We start from the raw sequence: 27,175 nt of genomic DNA, 5'->3' as shown, positions 1-27,175 counted from the left end.
TTATATTTAACTATTATCAAGAGGTTCTTGAAATCCTGAATAATAGAGAACTCCCAACAGCACATGAACAAGTCAGCAAAAGATCAGGCAGACGTGGAGCAGTCTTCCATTTAAAGGTATAATGAGGCCACTGCCCCTGAAAACTAGGGAACCAGCTGCAGCTTTAACGATGCTTCTACACCAATCATCGGAAGTCCAGCCCAACCATCACCATTCAGCGATTTTTCATCTCTGTAGGTTTATCTAAATCATTTTTCACAGTGTAATTGTGTGGGAAAATGCACGTAATTTCAAAAATAGGTATAAATTTAATAAAATATAACTATAGGGGGCCAGCCCCGTGGCCGAGTGGTTAAGTTCGCAGGCTCCGCTGCGGGGCCCAGGGTTTCACCCGTTTGGATCCTGGGCGCGGATATGGCACTGCTCATCAGGCCATGTTGAGGCGGCATCCCACATGCCACAACTAGAAGAACCTCCAACTAAAATATGCAACTATGTACTGGAGGGATGTGGGGAGAAAAAGCAGGGGAAAAAAAAAGATTGGCCACAGTTGTTAGCTCAGATGCCAATCTTTGGAAAAAATACATATCTATACACATAACTATGCATCACATGCATGTATTAATGAGCTAAAATAAACAATTGTGATTTTCCTTTAACTCTACAGAGAAAGCAACTCTCACACTGAAAAGCTCTTCTTATTTTCACCTATGATAAAATTTAATTGTATATTCTGACCTCAAATATTAAGATGGAAGAAAAAAAAAGGAATCTCAGGAAGCAAAAGTGACTCTTTTTTTTTTTTTTAAGGGCAGGAAGAAGTCAGCTGGGGGAAAACTTTTCCAAATATAAAAAGAAGAGACAAGGGCAAAAAGAAACAAAAGAAAAGCAAATTTAATATGTCAGTTTCCTTGACCAACCTAGTCCCTGCACAGCTAATAAATCAACCAAGACAGTTGCCTTTTAGATTCCTCTGTATTTTGCCTCTTTACATGGGTTCAGAATATCAGAATGAAAATAGGTAAAGGAAGCTTGTCTTTTAATTTATTTGTGTGTGGTTACAGAAAAATTTTAATTCTCTCCCTCTCTCCCTTCCTTCCTTCATAATGTTTCTATTAAAAACTTGTGGATCAGTTCTGTAATAAAAATGTAAAGTTTTGAACTAGGGCTGGCAAATGTCTGCTAGACAGAGCCTCACCCTTTGCCTGTACCCATGGCCGACCCAAATTATAGTTTACGGGGTACTCTTCTGTTACACCTAGACTCCCCCTCACAATATGCACTGAGCGCCTACTATGCGCCAGCCCATGTGCTAGGCACTGACATGATATGAAACCCACTTTGGCATCCCTGGCACTCAACATTTCAGCACAAAGCTTCCAGACAGGGTTTTGAGATCAGACCTGTGTTTCTGCATAATGGGTGCATAAATCCCCACAGTACAGATGTCATACCTTGATAACAGCAGCCATCAAGATACTCAGGCTAGCTTCCCTAGTTATGTCCCCACCCAGATCAAACAACCTCCTAACTGTAATTTTGTCACTTACATAGATTTGCCTATAGGGAGAGAATATGCTGACAAAAGAATTTAAGATTTTGGTTGCTTGGGAAGTTAACAGCTCTTGCTGTTAATTAAACAATAAATTTTTGTTCTCTGTTAGATACTAAGCACATACAAAATTAATTAGAAGCAATCAGCATCCTCCCAACCAGATTCATGCTACTGAAGGGATTCTTATTTAAGATTTGTTACCCTCCTGCTAACTTGTCACTTCTCCCTTCCTCTCCATTCTAATGAGGAACATCACTTCCTACTCAAAGTAGTCAGTAGAAACCTAGGCATCACCCTTCACTCTCCAGGCTTCCCTACACACTACCTTCTGATACCAAGTTCTGTCCACACTATCTTCTAAATATTTCTAAAACTGCCCCTCCTCTCTGCTCTCATTGCCACCCACTTCCCACCTGGATCAATGCAAGAATCTTCTGTTTTCTGCTCATTCCCCGGATATATAACAAGTTTTCCAAATGACACTGCATTTTATACTACTGATACAGCTGGAAAAATATATCCTAAAGTAATAAGTCTTGATATACTGATAAAATATTACATTGTGAGAGAATTTTTTAAACTCTTACCAATACATATTAAAATTACACTCACCAAAACAAGGAAAGGATAAGCATCTCATTTAAAAATTAGAGTTAACTAATTAAAAAAAGATATATGCACCCCTATGCTCATTGCAGCAATATTTACAATAGCCAAGACTTGGAAACAACCTAATTGCCCATCAACGGATGAATGGATAAAGAAGATGTGATATATACACACATGGAATACTACTCAGCCACAAAAAAGATGTAATCATGTACTTTATGACAACATGGATGAACCTTGAAGGTATTATGCTAAGCGAAATAAATCAAAGAAAGAAAGACAATTACTGTGTGACTTCACTCATACATGGAAGATAAACAGATATGGAGAACAGACTGGTGGTGATCAGAAGGGAAGGGGTGAGGGCAAAAGGGGTTAAAGGGGCACATATGTATGGTGACGGATGGAGACTTGACTTTTGGTGGTGAACATGATGCAGTCTATACAGAAGTTGAAATATAATGATGTACACCTGAAATTTATAGTGTTACAAGCCAAAGTTACCTCAATAAAATTTTAAAAAGAAATAAAAATTAAAGATATAAATGTATGTGTATATATCTCTCGTATATGGATATATGTAAAATAAAGCAGTCTCTGACATCCAGAATAGATCTGACGTTCACAGCCAGACATCAATGTTATTACAAGCTGGTCTGACACTCACAGACCTGAGTTCCTCTGTGGGATATAATCTCACAGAACACCTATTTCAGATGAAGTCATTCTGAGACTATGATAAAGTGACACAAAAACAAGGTCACAATGCAACCCACAAAATACCAAACATCTCCCTTTTACACTCAGTGAGTGACTGACACTTCTTTACCAACTACAGATTTTCCTCAACCTAGTCTGCCCTCCCTATAAATAAGATTTCATGAGATAACCAATCATAGAGTTGTCCCTCCTTCTGACAGTACCCAATATAGAATGAGTCCCTGCTTCCTTAGATCCTCCTGAACTTACTCAACCAAAGCCCAAATTCAATGATAGGTCTAACAGCCTCTTACTGAGATGTCCCGTGGTATCCTATAATGTCCATTCTTTCTTGCTGCAATAAGTAAAAAACTCCACTTCTTCAACTACAGGCATGTTCTTGGTCGTCTCTGGCTAAGAAGAATTGATATACATGCACACACACATACATATACTCTCTTTCTCTAATAACAGTTCTCTCTAATAAAAGTTCTTTGACCATAAGAGATTGGGAGGAAATCATTTTGAAAATTATGAACATGTGAATAATCCACACAAAAAGTACTTGCCTTCTGTGTAGGAGGAGGATGAATAGAAGCATAAGGTGGTTATACAACTTAAATGTTTTCAAGCACAGTACAGAATACAAAGTCTTTGAATTTCCTTTAAAACTCTCTACAGCAGCATGGCTCTGGCTTCTTACCACTGACATTTTGTCCAAAGACACTCTGTATTACTTCATATTTAGCAGGTTGACAAAGGGTGCCTACAATTGTGTAATACAACCTGGGTATTTGTTAACCATTAACTTGCATCCTTACTCAACCAAACGAATTGCCTCCTATTGAGAGCCAAGGGGCTATTAAAAGCCAGGAAATCCCCACTCTTTTGTCCTCTGAAAACCTTTAATCCTACAAATCTATTTCAGTTTGTGTCAATTTTTCCCATCTCCTCTTCCTTTTCAGTGATAAGGGTACCCACTTCCCATTCAACATTAAGTCCCTCTACCAGGATTTGGGTTCTTCCCTCTCCTCATGCTGAGGTTTCAGGGACATTCCTCTCTCCTCCGTTTAACCAGACAGCCCTCTCTACAGGATTATATACAAGTGCCTCCCACCTTAAACACACACACAAAGCCTCCCGTCTCTTCATTCCTCATCCCACTCTACCTAATGCGCTTCTGGCTTCTATTCACTGCCAAGTTAAAAAGCACTCCTCATCTGTTTTTCTCCCACTTCCTCAGCCACTATTTGCTCTTAAGTGACTGCAGCATCACTCCCCTGGCTGAAATGCCCTGATCCCCAAGCACTTCTTTCCCAACTGTCAAATGCAAAGCATATCTTCTAATTTCAGTTGGTGTCTTCTGAGGGCACTGGACAACAGTTATGATTCTCTTCCTGTAAATCCTTCTTTCCTTAGCTTCCATGATCTCATTTCTTTTGTTTTGCCTCTTCTTTGGTTGCTCTTTCTTGGTCTGCTTTTCAAGATCTTCTTCTCCCAACCATCCACTGCATCATCTTTAGACTCTCCCTGAGCAGTTGCATTCACCCCCATGGCTTCAACTACCACCTATACCATGAGGACATCTCCAGTCTAGTCCCTTCTCTTGGGTTCAAACCACTTAAAGAACATCTATACTAGATTATTTATAGATATCTCACATGCCACCTGGCTAAAACTAACTTCACTCTCCATTATTGCCACCCTGACCTCAAACTCTCCTCTTCCTGAATCCTCCAACTTGAAGGAAGTCACCACCTATACCGTCACCTAAGCAAAACCCAAGGCTCCTGCCTGTCTTCTCCCTTTCCCTACAGTCAACAGAATTGGCAAAACTGTTGACTTTGGTCTAAGCACCTCGGGAATCCATCTCCTTCAACCCTGTCTTCTCTTATTTCTCCCTAGATTAGAGTAGCTAAGTTCCCTATATTAGGCCTCACCCCCTCATCTTCCACACAGCTGTCACAGCAAGTTTTTAAAATGCAGATCTGATGTCTTTTGCCTGCTTCACTGCCTTTAGAATAAAGGCCAAACTCCTCAGCACATCATACACTTTCAGCCTCATCTCCCACCACTTTCCCACAGGTTCTTAAGTTAGTGTCATACCAGTATATTTACAATTTCCTTCCAGACTCATCATATCTTCTTATTCTCATTCCTTCTTATGTGCCTGAAATAACTTTCCTTCTCCTCCCATCTTGCCTCTTTTTTACTGACCAGTCAAGATTAAGCACCCCTGGCAAGGACATAAACCAATGAGAAGTTTCGTATATTGCCAGAAGGATTTTTTTTTTTTGATTTTTCCTTTTTCTCCCCAAAGCCCCCCGGTACATAGCTGTGTATTTGTAGTTGTGGGTCCTTCTAGTTGTGGCATGTGGGATACTGCCTCAGCATGGCCTGATGAGTGGTGCCATGTCCGCACCCAGGATTCGAACCGGCATAACCCCAGCCTGCCGAAGCAGAGTGCATGAACTTAACCACTCAACCACAGGGCTGGCCCCAATTGCCAGAAGGATTTTAAATTGGTTCAATCCATTAGGGAAAATGGGGTGGCATTATCCAGTAAGTTGACAACATATACATCACATGACCCATAAATCCACCTTAGGAAAATGTCCTGGAGAAACTCATGCACGTGAGCACCAGTATGTGTAAGAGTGTGTCTATGTGTGTGGGTGCATGTGTGTATGTGAATTCAACAATTCGTAGAAGTATTGCTCATGAGCCAAAGATGAGAATGAATCCACATGTCCATCAACAGAACAGATACATAGATTATGGTGTGATCATATAACGTACTACTATACAGTAAGGAAAAATAACAAACAAGAACTCTATGTGACAACTTGGATGAACTTTTCAAACAATGGTGAGCAAAACATGACAAACGAATACCTGCAATAAGATTCAATTTCTGTAGCGTTCAAAACAGACAAATTAAACTATATTGACTAGGGATGCCTTCATCGGTGGTAAAAATATAAAGAAAAGCAGGAGTCAAGGCCGGCCCCGTGGCCGAGTGGTCGAGTTTGTGCGCTCCACTTCGGCAGCCCCAGGGTTTCGCCGGTTTGGATCCTGGGCGTGGACATGGCACTGCTCAGCAGGCCATGCTGAGGCAGCATCCCACATGCCACAACTAGAAGAACTCACAACTAAAAATATACAACTATGTACCGGGGGGCTTTGGGGAGGAAAAGGAAAAATAAAAAAAATCTAAAAGAAAAGCAAGAGTCAGGCTACTGGTACCATGGAAAGAGTTGTAACCAGGAAGGGACACAGGGAGAGCATCTCAGGTTCTGGCAGTACTCTGTTTCTTGACATTGTTGGTCGTCACAAAGGTGTTCACTTCATAATGACTCACTGGGCTGTGCATGTATGTTATATGAGGTTTCTGTAGGTATATTTTATAATTTTAAAATAAAATTTTAAAAACTACATCACTCTTGAGTGCTCTTTTTGTACCCTCAGCTTACAATGTCTTATCAGCTCATAATCATTTATTCTTTACCTGTCTCTTCCAGTGGTTCTTAGTGGAGAGTTTTTGTTTTTAATCAGGTGATTTTGTTGAGCATACAGATGCCCAGACCTCACCAGAGTCCAACTACACCAGGATCACTGGAAGGTGGGACTAAAACATGTAGGTAAGGTTTTTTAATTTCACAGCGACTCTGAAAACAATCTCTTCTTACAAGCCACTGCTTAGACTGGAAGCTCCTTGAAAAAACTGACTGTGCCCTCTTCCATCTACCTACATCGAGCACAGTACCCGGCGTGTAACAGGCACTCAAAACATGTTTGTTTAAATAACGCGTATTTCCAAAACAAATCTACACACCTCACTGGTTAGACTTGCATTACTTCTAGGTAGAACATTTGCATAGCGTGGCTGTTTACATAGAATGACCCTAGGAGGCTGAGACATTCTTAGGTCATGCCAGTCCATCAAATGGCAACCTAAGGCACAAAGGAAAACAAGCAGCATATGAGGACTGCTGAGTATCTACCAACATTTTTTCTTCACTATCAAAAGCATCAAGACTCCAGGGCTCTTTTTCGCTCCAGTAAATGTAATATGTCTTTCAATCAATGGAATATGCGTGTGTGTGTACACACTCACTCATATATCTATATATATATAAAATATGTTTTTAATAGCTAAATTGCAGTAACTCTTCAACATTTAAAATGTGAATTTAATGTTACAAATTACAAATAGCTACATGTAACCTTATGCAGTTGGAAATTCAACAACAGTATGTTTTAGCCTACTTTTCTATCAGTTACTGTAAAGTCTCCCATCTACCTCTGGTAAATATTTACATTAACTGCTTAACACCATTAATTAGTTTGCAATTACAAACTATTTTGACATTCACGGCAGAAAATCAGTTATACAAAATTTAGACATTGAGACCACACCTAACTCCTGGAGGCGAAGCAAACACCAAACTTCACAATGAAAAGGAAAATATGTTTATAAGTCTAAAGTACAAGGACTCTCCAAGCTTCAGAAACAGCCCCTCCCCACCCAAATACACAGATTTGAATATGGTGACACAGAAAAGGAAAGACACAGAGAAAAGAGGAGAAAGCACAGCTGACACTGTAGGTCTAATATCAGCAAAAATCTTAGGAACCTAAATTCTTTCCTAACTTCCCGAACTGAGGAAAAAAAATTTCCAAAGGAAGGTAACCAAGAAAAATAATCTGAATATGTTGCATCTATAAGACAGTTTCAAGTCCTTCAGGAAATACAGCATTTGTGAGACGTCTTGTCCTACTGGGTGGATTATAATGTGCATATCTCCATCTAAAACACCTCAGAAATGAGTTTCCACACTCAGTTGGTTAAGAAAAATACAGGGTGAGGGTAAGTAAGGCTGATTCATTATTCTGCTGTGGCAAACAACTTAATTGGGCTTTCTATCCAAACTGTACAGTGCCCAGAATTTAAACTTATAGGATCAGTGGAGTAACACAAAGTGCGCTGCTCTGGCCTGGATGCTGTTGCCACTCTGCACTCATTTGCTGTGTGCTGGACCATTGCTGTCAAATTCACAAAATGAATATAATTGCCTTTCCCAGCTGTACAGTCTGTGACACCTTCCACTGAGAAGGGGGAACAAAATGTATTTTGAACATCTGAATATCTGCGAAGAGGTATGCCCACAAATCCATGTTTCAGCATTGAAATTTAACTTAAGACAAAAGAAATTAGGTGAAAGTAAAAACAAAAATCTCCTACTCCCTAACCAAAAAGCTGTAAAGCTTACTACTTAAAAAGAAATTGTATCTAGTCTCCTGGTCGGATGGAAGCTATAGATCAGATCCATTATCTGTCTTTTTGTTCCTCACACCTGAACCAACTATATCCCACAATCTACAAGAGTTTACCATGGCAATTTTAATTCTGTGCTTATTTTGATGATAAGACTTAAAACGTTTACATTACCCTTTTCTGGAACATCTGAACGATTGCGTCTAAATTAAGTACAGCCAGGCCACTCTATGTCCACAGCCTCAACTCTTCTGGCATCAAGTAGTGTAATTTTGCTGGGAGTTAACGAGGAAAAAGTAGACTTATATGTAAAAGACATGTTCACAGCAAGTTAAGGCCAGAGGACATAATTTTACTCTGTAGGAATAAAGGATCATTAGCAGTGCAAAACTAACTCATTACATAGCATTCTGAAATACAATACACCAAACTCAACATGTGGTACCATGGCCACATTGGGAACACCAATTTAGTTTGAGCAAATGATATCTGTAGCTTTTCATTGCTCTTTTGCATTTTTTTTGGCTACACAGTTGTGTTGGTATTTACGTTACCAATTTTGGGGGTTTGTATCAGTGTGTAAAACCTACATGCACAAAGGTACACCTACTTTCATATTTGTAAATATTTAAGGGACAATGTAATTAAAGTAATTAAGGTAATACTGGGCTTCTGCAACTTGGCTGTTAGATTTTTACATTGTTTCTCATTTTTAAGTATCTTAAACATTGCTAAAGTTTGAGAAATATTGCAATCTTAAGGGTATTAAGAGAGAGACTTTTAAATCAAAATGTGCCCACCCATCGAATAATATTTGCAAATAAACTGGTGCTTAATAGATAAAGTGTCAGTCTTTCAGTCAGCTCACCACCCGAGCAGAGGTAAAACTTTCCTCGACAGAGCTTCCCCAACTTCTGGACACCTTTGCTTAATACCTTCCTCCTTCATCCCATAAATCTCACTGTGAGTCTAAGAGGAAGACTTGGTCTCAGTTTTAAGCAAGTAATGGATAATGAAGAAGGCTTGAAAAGATTCAGTGCAAGTGATGAAGGATTCAGAAACCAAATTTTATCCAAAAACAGAGGTGATGTTCAGAGATGGGAGGGAAGGGGAAATAGTCGAAGAAAGCATGACCACTGTCTCAAAATGTCTGAAGGGCTGCCATGTAGAAACAGGATGAGCTTACAAAGCTCTAAACGGTGGCTCTAGAATTACAGGGGGGTGTTACAAGGACACAAATTTTGGTTTAAGATGCTGAGAACCACTACCATTTATTAAAGAGCCACTGCATGCTAGGACTGTGTTAAGTGTTTTATATACATTATAAGGTTCAAGTGGAATCTTTTAGTTATTGGCCTTGATCACTAATAAGAGATGAGTTTACATTGAGCTATTTCTCAAGTTTTCTCTCTCAGATGCTCGACGAACATGAGCATTAACCAGTAGTAAGTTTCCATAACTTCTTTTTTCTTTTTCTTGATTCTTTCTTTTTTTTTTTTTGAGGAAGATTAGCCCTAAACTAACATCTGCTGCCAATCCTCCTCCTTTTTGCTGAGGAAGACTGGCCCTGAGCTAACATCCGTGCCCATCTTCCTCTACTTTATACGTAGGACGCCTGCCACAGCATGGCATGCCAAGCGGTGCCATGTCTACACCTAGGATCTGAACCAGTGAACCCCAGGCCACGGAAGCGGAATGTGCACACTTAACCGCTGCACCACTGGGCCGGCCCCCTTTTTCTTGATTCTTTAGCAGATGAAGCAAAATACAGTTAAGTAAAGTGACCAAAATGACGGGTAACGGTATTGGGGAAGAGAGCACCAATCACTGCCTTTAAGAAATAATTACATTGTTATTATTTAAAAATTAACAAAGTAATCTGAAGTTTGTAAGACATACATAGTGAAGAAGAGAGAAATCAATGACAAAATTGTATAACTTCTATTGTGATATACTTTGCTTGCAAGTGATTATAATTTAATCAACATATAAACAACAGGTAACATAGTAGGTCATAAATGTAGGTTATTTTAGTCACTTTGTTTGAGATGTTAGTAAATGTTATAGTGTAATCAAAAGAACTTAAGTTGATCTCACAAACCAGTATTTTTCCCATTCCTCCAGTCTATAACATAGTAGCTTCTGACAGATTACAATATAACTAGTCTACTACTTTAGGTTGCAGAAGACATGGCAAACAGAATAAAATACCCCAGACTAAAATAAAAATTATAGCATCTCTCTTTTTTTTTTTTTAAAAAAAAGATTTTATTTTTAGCCCCCCGGTGCATGGTTGCACATTCTCAGCTGTGGGTCCTTCCAGCCGTGGCATGCGGGACGCCGCCTCAACATGGCCTAATGAGCGGTGCCATGTCTGCACCCAGGATCCAAACACACAAAACCCTGGGCCGCCGAAGCAGAGTGCACGAACTTAACCACTCGGCCACAGGGCCGGCACCCTATAGCATCTGCTAAGGAATGAAAGAGTATTCATCTAAATTCTAGCCTTAAAGTATTTCCAACTCACAGAATTTAAAAGGTGCCAGATTGTATTAAAATTATATATGAAATAAATTTGCTGAAGACAATGCTTCAAATAAGAAGAAACACTAAAGGTGAACAAAACTAAGTTTTAGTTATGTCAGAGAACTAACTCAAAACAGACACTGAAAATATTAGGGGACTCAGAATAATCCTAGGATTTAAATACACACAAGAAATAAAGGTACAAGAATTTGGTTATGACAAATGTCTAAAGAGAAAAATCAAGTCAGTCATCTCAGACACTAGTGAAATTAATAAACTGCTAAAGTGTAAATATATCATCATTTTTCTTGGATAAAAACTTAGTTAAAAACTGAAATATGAAGGGTCAAGGAATATGTGCCTTTTGCATGAACTTATTCTACCTCCACATATCTAGCCAACTGTCCAGCTGGCTGTCTTAACTAAGAAACATTTCTTAAAACACCTATATTCACCTATTCACACCTATTAAATATCTTATATACGACACAAAAGTACAAGTAACCATCAAACATCATGTGCCAGAAGTATTTGCTGCATGGGATAAAGAAATGAACAAGATGATCGTGGTCCCAGCCTTCACGAGGTTTGTACTTCTCCCTTTCCTGAGAACATTCTATGGAGAAGATCCTCCTGTAGGTTATTGAGGGTTCTAAGAACTCTACCTAAACCTAGATAGCCACATCTGATCACAAAATCTGGCCAACTTTTAAAAAGGGACATAGAACCAACAGAGCCAAGTTCATTTCTCTTTCCCACTCCCAAAAGCATTTCCCAAGATCACTGAACTTGAAAGAGGAAAAGGGCCTTAGCAATTATCTAACTTCATTCTACAGATGAGGAAACCAAGTAAGGCAACTCTGCAGAATTTGAATGCACAGACCCTACTTAGCAGGTATATAGGATAATGCATTTTATTTCAGGAGCCATACACGAAACATCCTAAAACTTTCATTACACCTACAGTGACTGAAGAACTACTGCAATCTTCATTGTCCACATATAAATGATTAACAGATTTGGCTGCAGAAGTGATGGAACCCTGGACTGTTGATCTATAACAATCTATGTAACCCTCAGGGGTAGGAATGAACCCCATTTCCTCACAGGTGGTAGAACATAGCACTTAAGAAGATAGAAGTTCAAAAGCCAGAGAGAAGGGCCTCTAGTTCCAGCCCCACCTCTTACCATTGGTGCCAGGAGGCAATTTTTTTATCCTGAGCCTCAGCTTCCCCATCTGTAAAATGAAGGAGACAATAAAGCCATATATCCAGGGTATTATTAAGAGTTGAATGAGAAGAAACATATAAAGTACCTCATGTAATGATTGCATATAACACATCTAATAAATGGTAGCAAAGCTGAGAAGACAAGGATCCCTAATTCTTAGGGTAGTGATTTACTTTATCAGTAGAAGAGATAAAAACAGAAATGGTAGGAGCATGGGCGGTGGTGTGGATGAGGAGAAGAGACCCAGCCAGGCAGTACAGACCCATGGCAACTGCCCTGGCCCTCTCTGCAATGAAGAAAGCAGTATGATAACCACTGCTTACGGGAATCTACTTTCCTTTATGTCCCATCACAGGATGATAAAATATCCGTTTCCATAGTTTAAAACCTCATGAAATATTGATCTTTTCTTATAATTACCAGAGTATCATTGTGTCATACTCTAATCAGAAATGCTCTCCCAAATAGTGCCTTTCTTCTCCCAACCCTTTAGAATTCTTTATTCTTCAAATGAAAATTTATCTTCCCATTACCTCTGGAAAGAGCTTATTATGCAGCTATTTTATAGCCATTTGAATCTGTTTTAAGGAAATGAGATGAAGAGAACAATCAGATTGATAGAAGCAGGTATTATGGAAGAGTCATTCTCTCCACAATGATGAGTTAGCATAGCATCTTTGACTTATCTGAAATATAATCCAATTTTTAAAAATATATCTTTTCACAGATATATAGGAACAACCATATTCAAACTTCCCTTGGTAACCAAGGGACTTAGAGGTAAAATCGTTTTCTAGGCTATTTATTCAATGAATTTATTGTGTGTCCAAGATCCCAGACCTCAGGATGTTCTCAGTTTAATGCAAAAGATAGACCCAATATACCAATATTATAAAGGTAAGTGTTATTATAGAGGTAAAGAAAAATGCTGTGAATGAGCAGAGGGAAGAGCTATAAGCTTGACCTCAGGCCTTGGTTCCAACATCTGTTCCTCTCGGAAGCCTTTTTCGTTATCCCGGCCAATGTGGCCCTCCTGACCTCATCTCATTACCACTTCATTTACAGCACTTCACAGCTGGAACCATCTTTGCATGTGTGTTGTGTGTGTGTGTACACACTCACTATCTCTCTCCCTCTAGAATGTGAGCATCTTGAGGGAAGAAATTATGCCCCCAGCACACAGAACAACAAATAGGCTCTCGATCAACAACTATTTGAGACCAATAGGCCTGAGGTCTGGGAAGAGACTTCATAGAGAGGTAATATTTGAACCAGGTCTTGAAGAATCTAGGAGTCTGCCAGGTAGAAAAGGCTTTGCAGATCTAAAATTCAATGTTAAACTGCCATGTCTAATTACCATATACACCTCTAATGTGTACTGCTTTTGACTTTCTATGAGCAAACATCTTGTAATTCATGGGTTTATGTTTCTTTCCTCACCATAACAAGTTCCAAGAGCTCAGTTTTCTATTACTACCATAAAAATCTATGTTACGGAGGGGGAAAAACCCCTATAATTTGGGTTCTTTGGGAGACTCATTTTTACTTAAAGGCTTTCTCAGTAACTGCATTTTAGTTTAACATCTTCAGAGATTGACTAAACCAAACAGATTCAATAAACTAGACTTAGTAGGAGAACCTCAGAAATTTCAAGTGCTTGATTTCTTTAGAACTGATTTTTCTTAAATTCAACTTATTTCAACCTAATTTTCAAGTTAACTTAACGGAAGAATGGAAGTATCACTTATCAAAATAATCAAAATTCTCTTATGTGCCCCAAAATTCAATAACTTTATTTATTGTTGACTGAGTAAATAACATAAAATGACATTTTACCTTGGAATGAGAGAGGCAGAGACAGGTAGCTAATAGTTTTTTGGCTCCTGACAAACACTTCATGAGAACCATACACCCATTCCCTGCTTGGTACAGGACATCTGCAGCCTCATCAATTTTCTAGAAGATAGGTTCTGGGTAGGGAAAGGAAGCCTTGATCATGAGAACTTAAGAACAAGTCACCTAGACATCCTCGGTCATCTATCGGAGATGCTACAAGCTTGGTTGACTCATGGCCTCAGGCAGCTCAACCTGATTTTCCCAACATTAACTGTTTTACTCACAGTTTTCCTCAGAGAAAGGTCTTCATTCAGTTTTAGAATAAACAGGATTACAGGGATGCACAGCACCAATTCAGTGAAATTAATCTAGCAAAGGAAGATAAAGCAATAGGCTGAAGACGCCTGCCGGTTTGGTGTAGCACAGGAGGAGTGCCAGCCAACACCTGAACACTGTTCTTAGTCTCTAGAGACTCTCAAGGTCAAGGGCAGAAGAAAAAATCTGGGTCATGCAAATTTCTTTTGTCATCTGAGTTCAATAGCATTGAGCCTCTGAATGAGTGTTCATGCCGGGCTGTCTTGAGTCATCACTTTCTATTCTTCACTAAAAATATTTTAGAAGAATGGTTTAGGAAAAACAGTATCTCCTAAACTACAAATTTCACTGGATTGAAGACACAGAGGAGAGGACAGTCAAACATAATGGTGTAAAAAATAGGATCAGAGAATCTTTATTAAAAACAATGAACTAAGATAAAATAGTCAATTTTGACAGCATGGGCAATACCACAAACCTATTTTTACTGATGCAAATAATAATGTCATAGTAGCTTGTTGCTTCTTCTACATGATAAATCTGAACATCTGCACAATTTTACGTAAAAGTTGAAACTATTTAAATTTTGAACGACTGATATTAAACATTGATGATTCTTTCTTAAAAACTGCCTTGCAGGGCTGGCCCCGTGGCCGAGTGGTCAGGTTCGCGCGCTCCGCTGCAGGCGGCCCAGTGTTTCGTTGGTTCGAATCCTGGGCGCGGACATGGCACTGCTCATCAGACCACGCTGAGGCAGCGTCCCACATGCCACAACTAGAAGAACCCACAACGAAGAATACACAACTATGTACCGGGGGGCTTTGGGGATAAAAAGGAAAAAATAAAATCTTTAAAAAAAAAAAAACCAAAAAAACAAAACAAAAAAAAAAACTGCCTTGCAACAGGATATCCCACACATTTTGTGAGAAACTTAAGACTTAGACAAAGGTCCATTGTCAGAGAGAATGCCTCTATTACAAAAGAAGTGAACAAATTTTCTTCTTTTGCAGTAATTTTATTATATTGAACAATGCCTGAAACAAGTGGGTAATTGGCTCAGTTAGGAAAACATTTCTGTTGTACAAATGTTTGTTATAACTGTATTATTGTTTACGATACTGTGGAGTAATTTGGACCCTACACATACTTATGGTCCCCCATCCCTCAAAATCAGTGAATGAATTATTGGAAGGAAATTTGTCAACCTTCAATTTAGAGTTGAAAGTACAGTTTGAGAATTTGACTCAGTGGACCATGCACCGCCTGGGCAATGATAAACTCAACGTACGGTGTGTGCTCTTGTTAATTAATGTACATAATGGACATCTTGATCTTCATCTTTGGAGTCCATTAATTTCATGTAGCAAATACACTGTTAAGATTACTTCAGAGAAGGATATTAAAATTGTTGTCTACCCTCAGACCACACCAGGCACAGTATCCCAAGGGCATGTGAGTAGGAAGTGCTCAAGTCATAGGCATTGCCTTGATCCTTCCACAGGGCTGCTAATTAGCCTTGGGTCAGTCAGAAAACTGGTTACTCAGCTTTGAAACTTCTAGGCAAATTTTGCTTTTAAGTATATAGCACGACAAAAAGTGATAAAGACCTTTTAACAACATGTCTTCATTTTACTTATACTCTTCCTATTGTCATCACCTCCTGAGGAAGCCTTTATAACCAAAACACACACTTGATGAAGAGAACGTGAGCAGTCAAAAAAACGCATATGTACACCAAAGACACAACTTAATTTTGGTTGGGTCCTCATGCAGCCAGGACAGAGAAAACTTTTGCTAACAGTGACTAAATAGAATACTCAACCACTTTCAGGATTCCTCAGTGTAGCTACATCAATTTATTAGAGGTAAATGGTAGATGAAAGAGCATATACTGCAGGTACCGGGTGACAAGGCATGTTGCTTAAGTTTCCTCATGAGTAAAATGGGCATAATGCCTTCAGAACATAAGAACATGATGAGATAATATAAGAAAAACAGTTGGCTCAATGTTCAGTTTCCTTTCCCTGCCAAGCCAACATTGCTATGACTACATGCAATGTGCCATTTGCATTAAGAAAGATGCAGGAGAGCAGACTGTAAACACGCAGTCAGCACAAACTTGGGTACTGTCTGATCTTTATAGGTACTGTGTAGACCTGGAAATATGTTCTTAACTACTTAGTAATGCTTTTTCTCCCCAAAAGGAAAGAAGAGTAAATATTGCAGGAATTCAAGCATGACACAACATACAGCCAAGTAGTCTCTTTGAGAATAGCATAGCTGACTCCAGAAGATCAATAATTTATAATAGGGCCCAACTGCTGATTCCAATGGTCTCTATCATCCTAACTAGCTACTTTCAGTAGGGGAGGAGGCAAGAGAGACTGACCTTAATTCACCTCATTACCAACCAAAAGTGGAAAACCCTTTCACAGTGGTTCTCAACCTTGGCTGCGCATTCGAATCACCTGGGGAGCTTTTAAAACTCCAGGTGGCCAGACCACACCCCAAACCAATTACACGCGAATATGAGAGGGAGGGTGGTGGGAAGCACTGTATTTTTTAAAGTCCCCAGTGATGCAAGATGCAGCCAAGGTTGAGAACCACTGTCTGGGATCACCCTTCCTGACTTCATGTAACTTCTGCTGCAAGCCAAACCAGGACAGCCAACCTAGAGCATTTCACAACCACAGCTTCTGAATAGAGGACAACCCATACGCTGGACCACCACAGGTGCCTGCACCGAGGTCCACACAGAAGGCTGAACCACAGCTTATTAGCTAGAAGGGTACCCAGATCCTCACCGGAGAACCACTTTTTCAAATAGTTCGCACTTCAAAACACACACACAAGTTCGCCAATCTTGAGAGATGTCACCAACCAAAGCCCGTTAGGAATTTTTTCTTTTTAAGGCAAATCTCTTGGGGAAAATAAATACATGTGGGAGCGCGCCCCACACATAGAGCCTACGGAAAAGCAGACAGAAGCACAGAATTCCCAGGGCCGCCTAGAAAACACCCCGCGGGCTGTCCCCAGCGCGGGCCAGGCGTGTGCGCGCGGGCCGGTGGCCACTGCACCTGCTGGGCCGCACCTGCCGCGCCGGGCCCTCCCCTCCTACCTTCCAGCAGCTCGTCCAGGCTGGTGACCTTCCTGCTGCCGTCGATGGTGTAGATGGTACGAACGCCCTGGGGCAGGTTCACGTTGTCCGACAGCGAGCGAGTGAGCTCCATGAGCAGCGCGTCGAAGGACCGGAAGCGGTCGCTGGAGATGGCAAACACCAGGCCCTTGAAGTAGCGGTCCCCATTCCGGTAAAAGCGCGCCTTCTTGGCCTTCTTCTCCGAGCTCAGGGCCTGCAGGGTCCGCGTGCGGTAGAAGCTGCAGTGGGCACTGTGCGCTGGGCTGGGGATGAGCCCGTTTCCCTTGGGGCCCGAGCTGCTGCTGCCCCCGGAGGAGCCGGGCGCCCCTCGCCGCGACCCCGGCCGCGGCCTTTTGTCCCGTTCCTCAAAGTGCTCCAGCTCAATACTCCTGGTGCTGGCCATCACGGCTGCTCCGAGGGCTCCCCACCAAAAAAAAGAAAAAGGTTCCAGCCAAAGCCTCCAGGTAGCCTACTGTTAATGCGAGAACCAGTTCAGGGCCGCAGGGCTGCGAGGGGCCTCAGGGCGCCGGGACACCTAGCTCTGGCATCCCGCCCTCTCCTTGCAGGTGGGGCCTCTGAGCCGCGGAGGCACCGGCCGCCTCGCGCCCCCCCTAAAAGTGGCCGCAGCGTCGAGCCGCCCAGCTTATTGTCCGACGCGGCTCGCTTGGTCCTCCCGCCCGCCGGGGAGCCACACGCCCCCCAAGCGCCTCCTCCACCCAGCCACGCCTCACGACTCCCGCCTGGGAGCCGGGCCGGAGCCGCGAAGTTGGGCCTCCCGGGCCCGCGGGCGCACACAAAGCTCGGGCGCCCGCCGGTGCTCCCCAGAGCGCCGAGGGAGGGAGGGAAGGGCGGGGAGGGGCTGGGAGCGTGGGAGAGACGCCTGTCGCGGGCCCGCAGGGGCGTCGCGCCAGCCCGGAACCGCCCGTGCGCCCTGCCCGAGGCCCGGGATGCCGCGCCGCCGCCTCGCTCGTCCCCGGGCCCTGTCCGAGGGGCGGCGCGCGCTCGCTCGGGCTGAGAGGGCCGTGCGGGCCCCTTCCTCCCCCGGAGCCCGGCCCTAGCGGGAAATAACGCAGCCCGCCTCCTCCGCTGCCGGCCGGCCCGGCCCACCGGCGAGCATCCCCGCCTGGGCCCGACTATGCCGCCCGCCCGGCCCGCTGTCAGGGCTGGAGGGGGCTTCCAGCCCCCCAAAGGCTGCCAAAACCCGGGACGGAGGGAGGTGGGCGCGGAGGAGGGGGCCGGACGGGTCGGCGCGGAGGCGCTGCAGCACGAGACGAGCGGCGCCTCCTGGGTCCTAGGCAGCCCCGACCGCCTGACAGCTACAAACCCGCGCGCCGCGCTACTGGGCGCAGCCGCGGCGCGCGCTCCTCCGCCTGGGAAGCGTAAGCGCGCAGGCCAAAAACCTACAAAGGGAGGAGGTTCAAGGGCAGGGATCACATCCCTTAGCCAGCTTCCAAATGAGGAACTGAGGCCGAACTACGGCAGAAACCCGAAACCTGGCGTTGAATTTGGGCACAAAATTTATTTTTTAAAAAGGAGATTTTGAGCTTTATTTAAAAATCCTTTGATAAATCAGTTTCCATTGCAGATTAGCTAACATGGTACGTTCCACAACTTTGAATGAATGAATAATCAGAAGTGATTGGTTTCTGAGGGAATTTATTTAATCAGCAAATATTTATTAGGAGCTCGCCATGTGCCAAGCATTGTTTCCATCACTGAGGATGCATCAGTAAAGAGAGAACTCTTGCACTCCTTTCCCCCTTACATTCAAGTGATATTTAATGTCAATTTGAGCGTCTTATTAAGTAATAGGTCTAACATTTCTAAGTGCTCATCATACTGGAAATCTTAACTTAGTAATGTTTCATCAACAGTAAATACATATTTTCCGAAGGCTTCTGAGAAACATAAATTACTTCCATTTTGCCGCCAGGGAAAGATGAAACTAATTTTACAGGTGGGTGAGCTACCCTGAAACCTTAAGATGTTCAGTACCTGGTTCTCTGCGTGGCACTAGACAGCAAATCCAAGCTGATCTGTTAAGGTAGGAAGGCATGATGCTTTTCTTGGAATGAACTGAATCTGGAAAGAGCATGAGTAAGAGAAGGCAGAAATATATGGAGTAGTTCTTCAGTGGCTGTGAAGTTGTCCTGACATGGTAAGGCCCCAGAAGATTCAGTGCACCACAGCTCCTCCAGGGCAGTCTCAGGGCCGCACCGGGGCATATCTGAATTCTAAAACCAGGACTGGAGCATGCTGAGAAGTCGGAGCTGATCTGAGACTTCAGTGTATTTTTTTTGAGGTGAAAAATTCTGATGTATAATTAGGTCCAAGGTCGTGATAGACCTCATCCCAGACCAATTAAATCAGAATTTCTGGGGATAGGCTTCTTCAACAGTATTTTTTGAAAGTGTTCCTAGTGTATAGCCAGGTTTCCAACCATAGGCTGTAACATTAGGAGTGAAATGATACATTGGTGCTACTTCTCAAACTTTAAGGTACTTCCATGTAGTGGAGGAATCTCATAAAATGCAGATTCTGATTCAGTAGGTATGGGGTGGAATTTGAGATTCCTATTAAGCTCCCAGGTAATGCCAATGCTGCTAGTCTTGGCACAATACTTAGAGAGACAAGGAACTAAATGACAAACTCCTTGAGTTAAGGCCCCATTAAATACTTGTAACTGCAGAGCCTGTCAACTTTGTAAAAGACTTAAAAATAGATGTGTTCATTCGTTTTGCTATTAGTATTTCCTGGGGGAAAAAAGACTTTGTAATCTATTGCTGGCATAACAAATTATCCCAAACTTAGTGATTTACAACAATAAATGTATATTATCTCAGCAGTTTCTACAGTCAGGAATCCAGGAACAACTTTGCTCAAGGTCTCATGAGATTGCAACCAAGTTGTTGACCAGGGCTGCAGTCATCTGAAGATCTGAGTGGCGCTAGAAGATCCACTGCCAAGATGGCTTACTTTCATGGATGTTGGTGGGAGGCCTCAGTTCCTCACCATGAGCATCTCTCTGTAGGATTGTTTGAGTGTTATCACAAGTCCACTGGCTTCCTCCAGAGGAAGCATCCAAGAGAGAACAAGGTGGAAGCCACAGTGTCTATGGTATAGCCTCAGAACTCACACACTGTCATTCCCACAGCATCCTATAGGTAACACAGGTCAGCCTGTTCAGTGTGGGAAGAGACTACACAAGGGTATGACTACCAGGAGTCAGGGATCATTGGGGTCATCTTCCAGGCTAGTAGCACAAAGCTTCAATCATTCAAGCTTTAGGATCCTGACATACCCACATTTTCTCACTCAAAGATCCCTGATAAGAGATTTGGCCCTTCTTAAATTGTGAATACAACGATATAATATACCAGTATTTTAATGTTGTTCCCTAAGGTTAGATCCCTAAATTAAACAAAGATTACTGCTTTTCAACAGGGCAGAGGGGAGAAGAGACAGTATTTCCAAAGCTGTTACTTAGTTTAAAAAAAATTATTTTGCTCTTGCTCTTTGCATTAATTTGTTTGAAGAATTTTATCCCTGACCCTTACATAAGAATTAAGATGCAATCACTTTTCATAAGATATTTACTTAATGAGTACGATATATATCAAGACCCAGTTAGCTAAAATTTGAAGATTTATTAAGGTGGAAAAAATTTCATTTCAGCATTACAATTCTAATGCAAGCAAAATGTGGGGGCTCTAGCTAGGCAGTTGTTAATTAATTTGGGATACTTCATGATTTAAAATTTCTAAAACCAAAGCAAATTCTCCCCTTTCAAGCCATTGCGGAATTTGCAGAGTAAGATATTTGAACTGGCTTTTCTTTGTTAAGATACTCCTTTTTTCTAACCAAGAAACACTCTCTGATTTGCTAACCATTCATCCTTCCAGAGATGGTCTAATTCTCCTTGGTAAATGCAAGATCTACCAGCTCTGTCTGCCAAGTCCTGATTTAAAGGGGCTTCATTGGGGGGGCTGGTGGCAGATGTCTCTTCACCACCTGGAAGCCCGCCTTGACCTTAGCTCTCTGTTGTTTGTGAATTCTTTATACCCTTTCCTAATGCCTCTTAATCTAAGATTTGTCTGAATAAAACTTTTGTGCAGAGTACTTTAAACATGCATTCATTTCTATGCTACAGAACCTCCAAGAATTTCAATCCAAAATCTCTTCTCCATTTTTTGCATGGTCAGAAACGACCCCTTTCTGCTCTTGATATATAGTAATTTTAAATCACAAAGTATCTAGTGGCTGTGAAAATTTTGTTGGCAATATCCAAGAAGGGTCTTCTAAAACCACTTGGGGCAGAAAAACTCAACCAGGCATGAAGGAGAGAGAATTGATTTTTGTTCTCTACACTTCTCTTTGGATCACACAGATTAGCCGCACAATTTTGGAGCTGCCTTTAGCCAAATGGGAAGAACTCCCTCTCCCCCTGCTCCCCTCCCCACCTCCAATTTGACTAAGAAATACAACGCAAATTTTTATTTAGCATAATTTGTTTAAATGAGATTTCATTACATACTTTCTCATGGAGCTTTACGTAAGCAACTTTCCTCGCACATCTCTGGGTTTTGCTTCATGCTACTTCTCAAATGCGTTGGCTGTTGGCTAGTCTTCACTTTTGGCCAGAAATTTCTGCTTTTAAGGGCAGTTTTCCAGCTACTCCATTATTTATTATATAAAGGATGCTTACACACTTTTTAGACTGCACTGTGCTGAGACTTTCCGCTGTCTCATGTTTTCATTCCAGCTCATTACGTGCCAAGCATTTCTCCCAGAAGAAAAAGTGATGAAACAACTATTTTCAGTAAAAGAGCCTGGTGACTATGAACTTGAGTTTTTGAAATGGAGCATTATTTTTTATTTCGTGGTCTTTAATGATAATAAATTCTGGTGTTTTCTGTTAAGCTTCAATAGGAAACTTTATAAAACAAAGAGGTTCAGAAAGAGGCTCTCTACCCCAACCCCATAACCTGTCAGGGGATGATTAAAACTTCCTTTTCGGGTTCAGAAAATTCAAATTTAGTTCATTGATTAAATCATTCAAAAATTCCAAGTTTAGTTTTTTGATGAAAATATCAGATGCAGTGAAGAAAAATTCAAATCTGCATGTTTTAAACACACATAGCACAAAAACACTTTTTTTCATGAGAATACCATGGTTGAATAGTTCTTCCTATTGGTACATTTCACTTCCACAAAGTTACTAGGGAAAGACTCCTACTTTTCATGTAAATTATATATATTCAAAATTATACTCAGTTATTTTGTCACTTGCTAGCTAAGCTGCAATAATTGTTAAAATGAAAATAACAAAAACATTAAAATCATGTAACAACTTTTTTCTTAGAAATTAGAACTTTTTTCTCTGAACTTTCCCTAAGAAGAAAATCTATATAGATAGCAGTAGTCCTACTTTCCAGATAAGGCAATAGAGGCACAATGAGTGATTTTCGACAGTTATTTTAATAATATCAAAAGTAAAATACATGGAAAGTACTATAGTACTCTCATTTTGTTTCTTTAGAATAATATTTCCCAAACCCAATATAAAATTTACTCTTTGAGTCTAGGCTTTTTGTTTCATTTAAAATTCAAAAGGAATTATTTATCTTAAAATTGATTATGATTTTAGTGGTTTCCTCCTCTCAGTAGCACATTCTATGTTTATATAAAAACTGAATATGACAAACTATGTTCATGTCGTTCTATATGTTAAATTAAAATAATGATGGTCGTGAGTACTTAAAGGGTAATAAAGCTTTGATGATGATTAATAAGTAGTTATGACCTAGTTAAAGAAACAGATTATAGACAAGGAAATCAGAAAGGAAAGCTTAAGCAGCAGAGATAGAAATGGACTCCAGGGTATGCTGACTCTAGAAAAAATTCATTTCAAGCCTTCAAAACTCATTAATCACATAGAGGTCTGTCTCTTTAGGAATTTATAGTTAAAAATTAATGATTTTTATACTTATGGTAGGTTTATAATGCAAATTAGCTGGTTATTTTAAGACAAACGTTCTGTACCCCAAACACACATTTGAAGTATTCAAATGTTAAAACAATATAATTACGTCATAAGTGGAAATAATGATACTACTCAGACTTGGTCAGTCCCTTTTAGTAAATCTATACTCATTTGGTAATGTATTTAGGTTAAAAAAACAGCTTTTCCTTGGTACTTCCCAGAGTCCTATCTGAAATAACTGATATTGATCATGATTCATATAAAATATTTAGTGTATATGTGTGTGTGTATGTATGTGTGTATATATATATGTACATATAGGTGAAGAGGTATATGCATGTGATTACCTGATAATATATATCTTAATGTAACTGATATGTGCGTTTTTAATAGTTTGGCAACAATACAAAATTACATTTCTTTCAGTATTGAAATTAATTACAATTAATTACTATGTATTATTATTACTACAGTGATAATAATATTTTTCTCCCTAGGATTCCTCTATATAGTGATAAGCCCATGAACTCCTGGGGGTCTTACTTGGTTCAAATCTTAGTCTGATGTCCTCATGAAGAGAAATATGTCAAATGAGTCAACTCTCCAAGGCTCCCTATCCCAACTACCATTGCTGTGTCCGTGCCCCAAACTGTCTGATACCCTCTGATGACCAGTTCATGGGGTACAACTCTGGGCCCAGCAACAGTTTTGAAAGTATAGGGAAGAAAAAAGGATGTCTCTTTCTCTCTCTCTCCTTCTTTCCCCCCAAACAAATAAATAAAGTCTTGGTGCTAACTTGGAACAAAAATCTGTTCCAGGGAAAATTATATTCTTTTCCACTTAGACACAGAATGATTGGCTAAAAAAAAAATTAAAGTTCTGGCTTTATAATCACAAATATGTAGAAAATGGAGTATGTTGAAGTAATTACAAATAATTCTCCTTTAAATTCTTACTTGTTAAGAAGGACTATCTTAACCTCTTCAGCCTTCTCAGATTCCTTTAATAGACCTGGTAAGGGCTGAAATATGTAAATGATAGGTCTTGTAACACTATGGAAATTCTGCAAACCACTATTAATAGTTCAGTTGTCTCCCATGGAATGGTTCTGAAGTTACCTACCTCATATCATGTAGTTTACCAGTTTGTTGCACAATTCCGTGGGAAATTCTTAATTTAGCATGTTAAGGGAAGAGAAGAGAAGTGCAATCTGGCGGCCTTGTATGTCTCTACACACAATGGCTTTATATTTGAATTAATCTTAACTCAAACAGTGTCTAAACTTTTGATGTTAGACTGTTTGAATGAGTGGATAACATTAGTCACCTATTCTTTATTACTGGTGTCCTCAAAGACTTTACCCAAATGTAGGTTTTGTTAGGTGTGGTATAAACTTGTTTGATAAAGTTCATTTAAAGACCTCCAACAAGAAACTGTAGTCAATCCCCAGATCCCTTTCAGTCTACAATCCAATGTCAAGATTTTCAAGCAGAAATGGTAAAGAAATTTATCCACAGTCAATATAAGAAAAATCCATTAGAATAATTAAAGAAAGCCTTAAATAGTTATTAATAAGGTTGCTGCTGACATATATATTTTAAAACACAGCTTTATTTGGAGCAAATAAATGATTTAAAGAACCTCTGAATTGGATCACAGACTAAATGATATCAGCCAGCTCTGACATTATTTTTTCCTATCTTAGTTACAATTCTATCTGGTGGATCCAAAACAATCTTCACCCTAAGTTTTCTGTCTTTAAAGAAAAATTTTTTAGTTACCTCAAACTGAGAGGAAAGATACAAATTCAGCATAAAGCATTTTTTTCTGAATCATTTGAGCAACTTATGTTGCCAACGTGATGTCTCATCATCCCTAAATTATTGTGTATTTTTATAAACAAAAACATTCTCCTACACAGCACTATGCAAGTATCAAAGTCAGGAAATTAATATTGATAAATTGCTACCATCTAAGCTTCAGAACCCATTTAAATTTTGCCAGATGTCCCAATAATGTCCTTTTAAGCAAAAAGATCCAGTTCAGAACCACACCTGTGCTTAGCTGTCACGTCTCTTTAGTCTCCTTTTGCCTAGAACATTTTCTCCTCTTTCCTAGACCTTCATGACCTTGACACTTTTGAAGATGACAAGCCAGTTATTTTGCGGAGTGCCTCAATTTGGGGTCTGTCTGAATTTTCCTCAGGATTAGATTTAAGTTCTGCATCCTTGGCAGGAATATCAGAGAAGTGATGCCATGCTCTTCTTACTCTATCATATCAGATGGGGCTCAACTTCAATTTGTCTCATCACCAATGATGGTCCCTTTGATCACATGATTTAAGTGGTATGCACCAGGCTTCTTCATTGTAATTTTATTCTTTTCCTCTTTGTAATTAATAAGTATTTTGTAGGAAGTCACTTTGAAACTTATGTAAATATCTTATTCTTCCTCAAACTTGCAACTTATTCATTTTGACTTATTTCAATTTATTCATTTATTTGGACTCTGTGTCCTATTTTATTCAATTACTATCATTATTTATTTTAATGCTCAAATTATCCCCAATTTGGCCAATGCATTCAAGCTGACTTCTCTGTCCTTTTGTTACCCTCATCATTTTTTAGCACGTCCTTAATTTTGGTTATGTGTTCTGGACTCATGTGGTACCAAGGAGGCAAGATTTGGGTAATAGGTGTGCTCCTTGCTGCTAGATTTCAGTTGCCCCTGGGCATCTCAGTGCACAGTGCACACACAGATATATCTTGAAAACGATCAGTGCATACTGAAGCCCCCTCCCCAACTCAGATATCCTCCTCACTCCACTCAGACCAGTGCCCTGTGTTGGGCCGCCTCCCGGATAGGTCCTCTCTTCATCCCACTTGGACTTGGACACCCTACACTGGGCAGCCTTCCTATGCAGACACTTCTCACCCTGCTTAGGCTCTGACACTCCTCACAGGCCAGTCCTCCTATGTGTTTGCTTCTCACCCCACCCAGCCTCCAGCATACTGTGCCTGGCTGCCACTGGGGCCTCCTTACCTGAACACCTTCCTTGCCCTGCTTGGGGTCTGACACCCTGCTCTGGTCTGCTGCAACCACCCCCTTGGCCCCACCCAATGGTTTTATGACTGAATTGTTTGGGAAGGGAAAGAGGAAGAGGAGGAACTCAATTTTTTCCTTAAAGTTTATTTAACTATCAATGTGTCCTCTAGAATATAACCAACAGACCTCAATGAGCTCTCGTTCTTGGTCACCCAGCATCTCTTCCCCTTGTCTTTGGTGACATGCCCTGATTTTTACTCCAGGGAAATACCCTCTTCCACTCACGGTTCATGTATTTTAGGCAAGATTGACTTCATCCCTTGCTGCAGGGGTTGGCATGGACTCAGTCGTGGCTAGTTGACCACGTTCTCTTGGCCCTAGTGATTAGCCTTAACTTTTCCTCTCTTGCCTAGACCAAAACAAACAAACAAATCATGTATCCGTCTATGACTTCTTTCTTTCTCTCATAGCCACATCCAATTCATGAGAAAATTGTCTTCCTTCAAAATGTACCCCAGATATAACCATTTCTTTCTGCCTCTGCCGCTTACATAGGTACCCTATTCCAAGCCATCTTCATTTCTCATCTGATCTCCTGCCTCCAGTCTGTTCCACTGTAGAGTATTCTTCACACAGCAGCCAGAGTGAATCTTTTAAAACTTCAAGACATTATGTCACTCCTCTTCTCAACAGGCATCATTGGCTTCCTCTTACACTCAGAATAATATATATCTAATGTCCTTAAACTGTGGCCAAGCAGAGCCTACATCAGGACCTACATCACCTGAAGAATTTATAAAACTACAGATGCCTATGCCCACCCCAGGAGATTCTGATTTAATTGACCTGGGGTGGGGCCTGGACATTGGTTTCTTTTAAAAGTTCTGCAATGATTCTAATACACAATTAGAGCTGAGAACTACTGCTGACATGATCTGGCCCTGGCTACCTGTTAGATCTCAT

General features: G+C 40.7%; 1 protein-coding gene across 14 annotated transcripts in view; it reads right to left on the bottom strand.

Moving 5' to 3' along the window:
• DCLK2 (doublecortin like kinase 2) overlaps positions 1–18,234 on the bottom strand; it is a 229,018-nt gene extending 210,784 nt beyond the window's left edge. For all 14 annotated transcript variants that reach the window (XR_001397555.3, XR_011501956.1, XM_070504887.1 and 11 more), the window contains exon 1: positions 17,167–18,234. Coding sequence is in view for 12 of the 14 variants with exons in the window: in XM_070504887.1 (XP_070360988.1) it covers positions 17,167–17,587 (421 nt within the window). In the remaining 2 variants the exon portion in view is untranslated. The remainder of the gene's footprint in view (positions 1–17,166) is intronic.
• Between the last annotated feature and the right edge of the window lie 8,941 nt (positions 18,235–27,175).

This window comes from Equus asinus, chromosome 3, assembly GCF_041296235.1.
Source record: "Equus asinus isolate D_3611 breed Donkey chromosome 3, EquAss-T2T_v2, whole genome shotgun sequence".
Lineage (NCBI taxonomy): Eukaryota > Metazoa > Chordata > Mammalia > Perissodactyla > Equidae > Equus > Equus asinus.
This window is presented reverse-complemented; position numbering and strand designations above follow the sequence as displayed.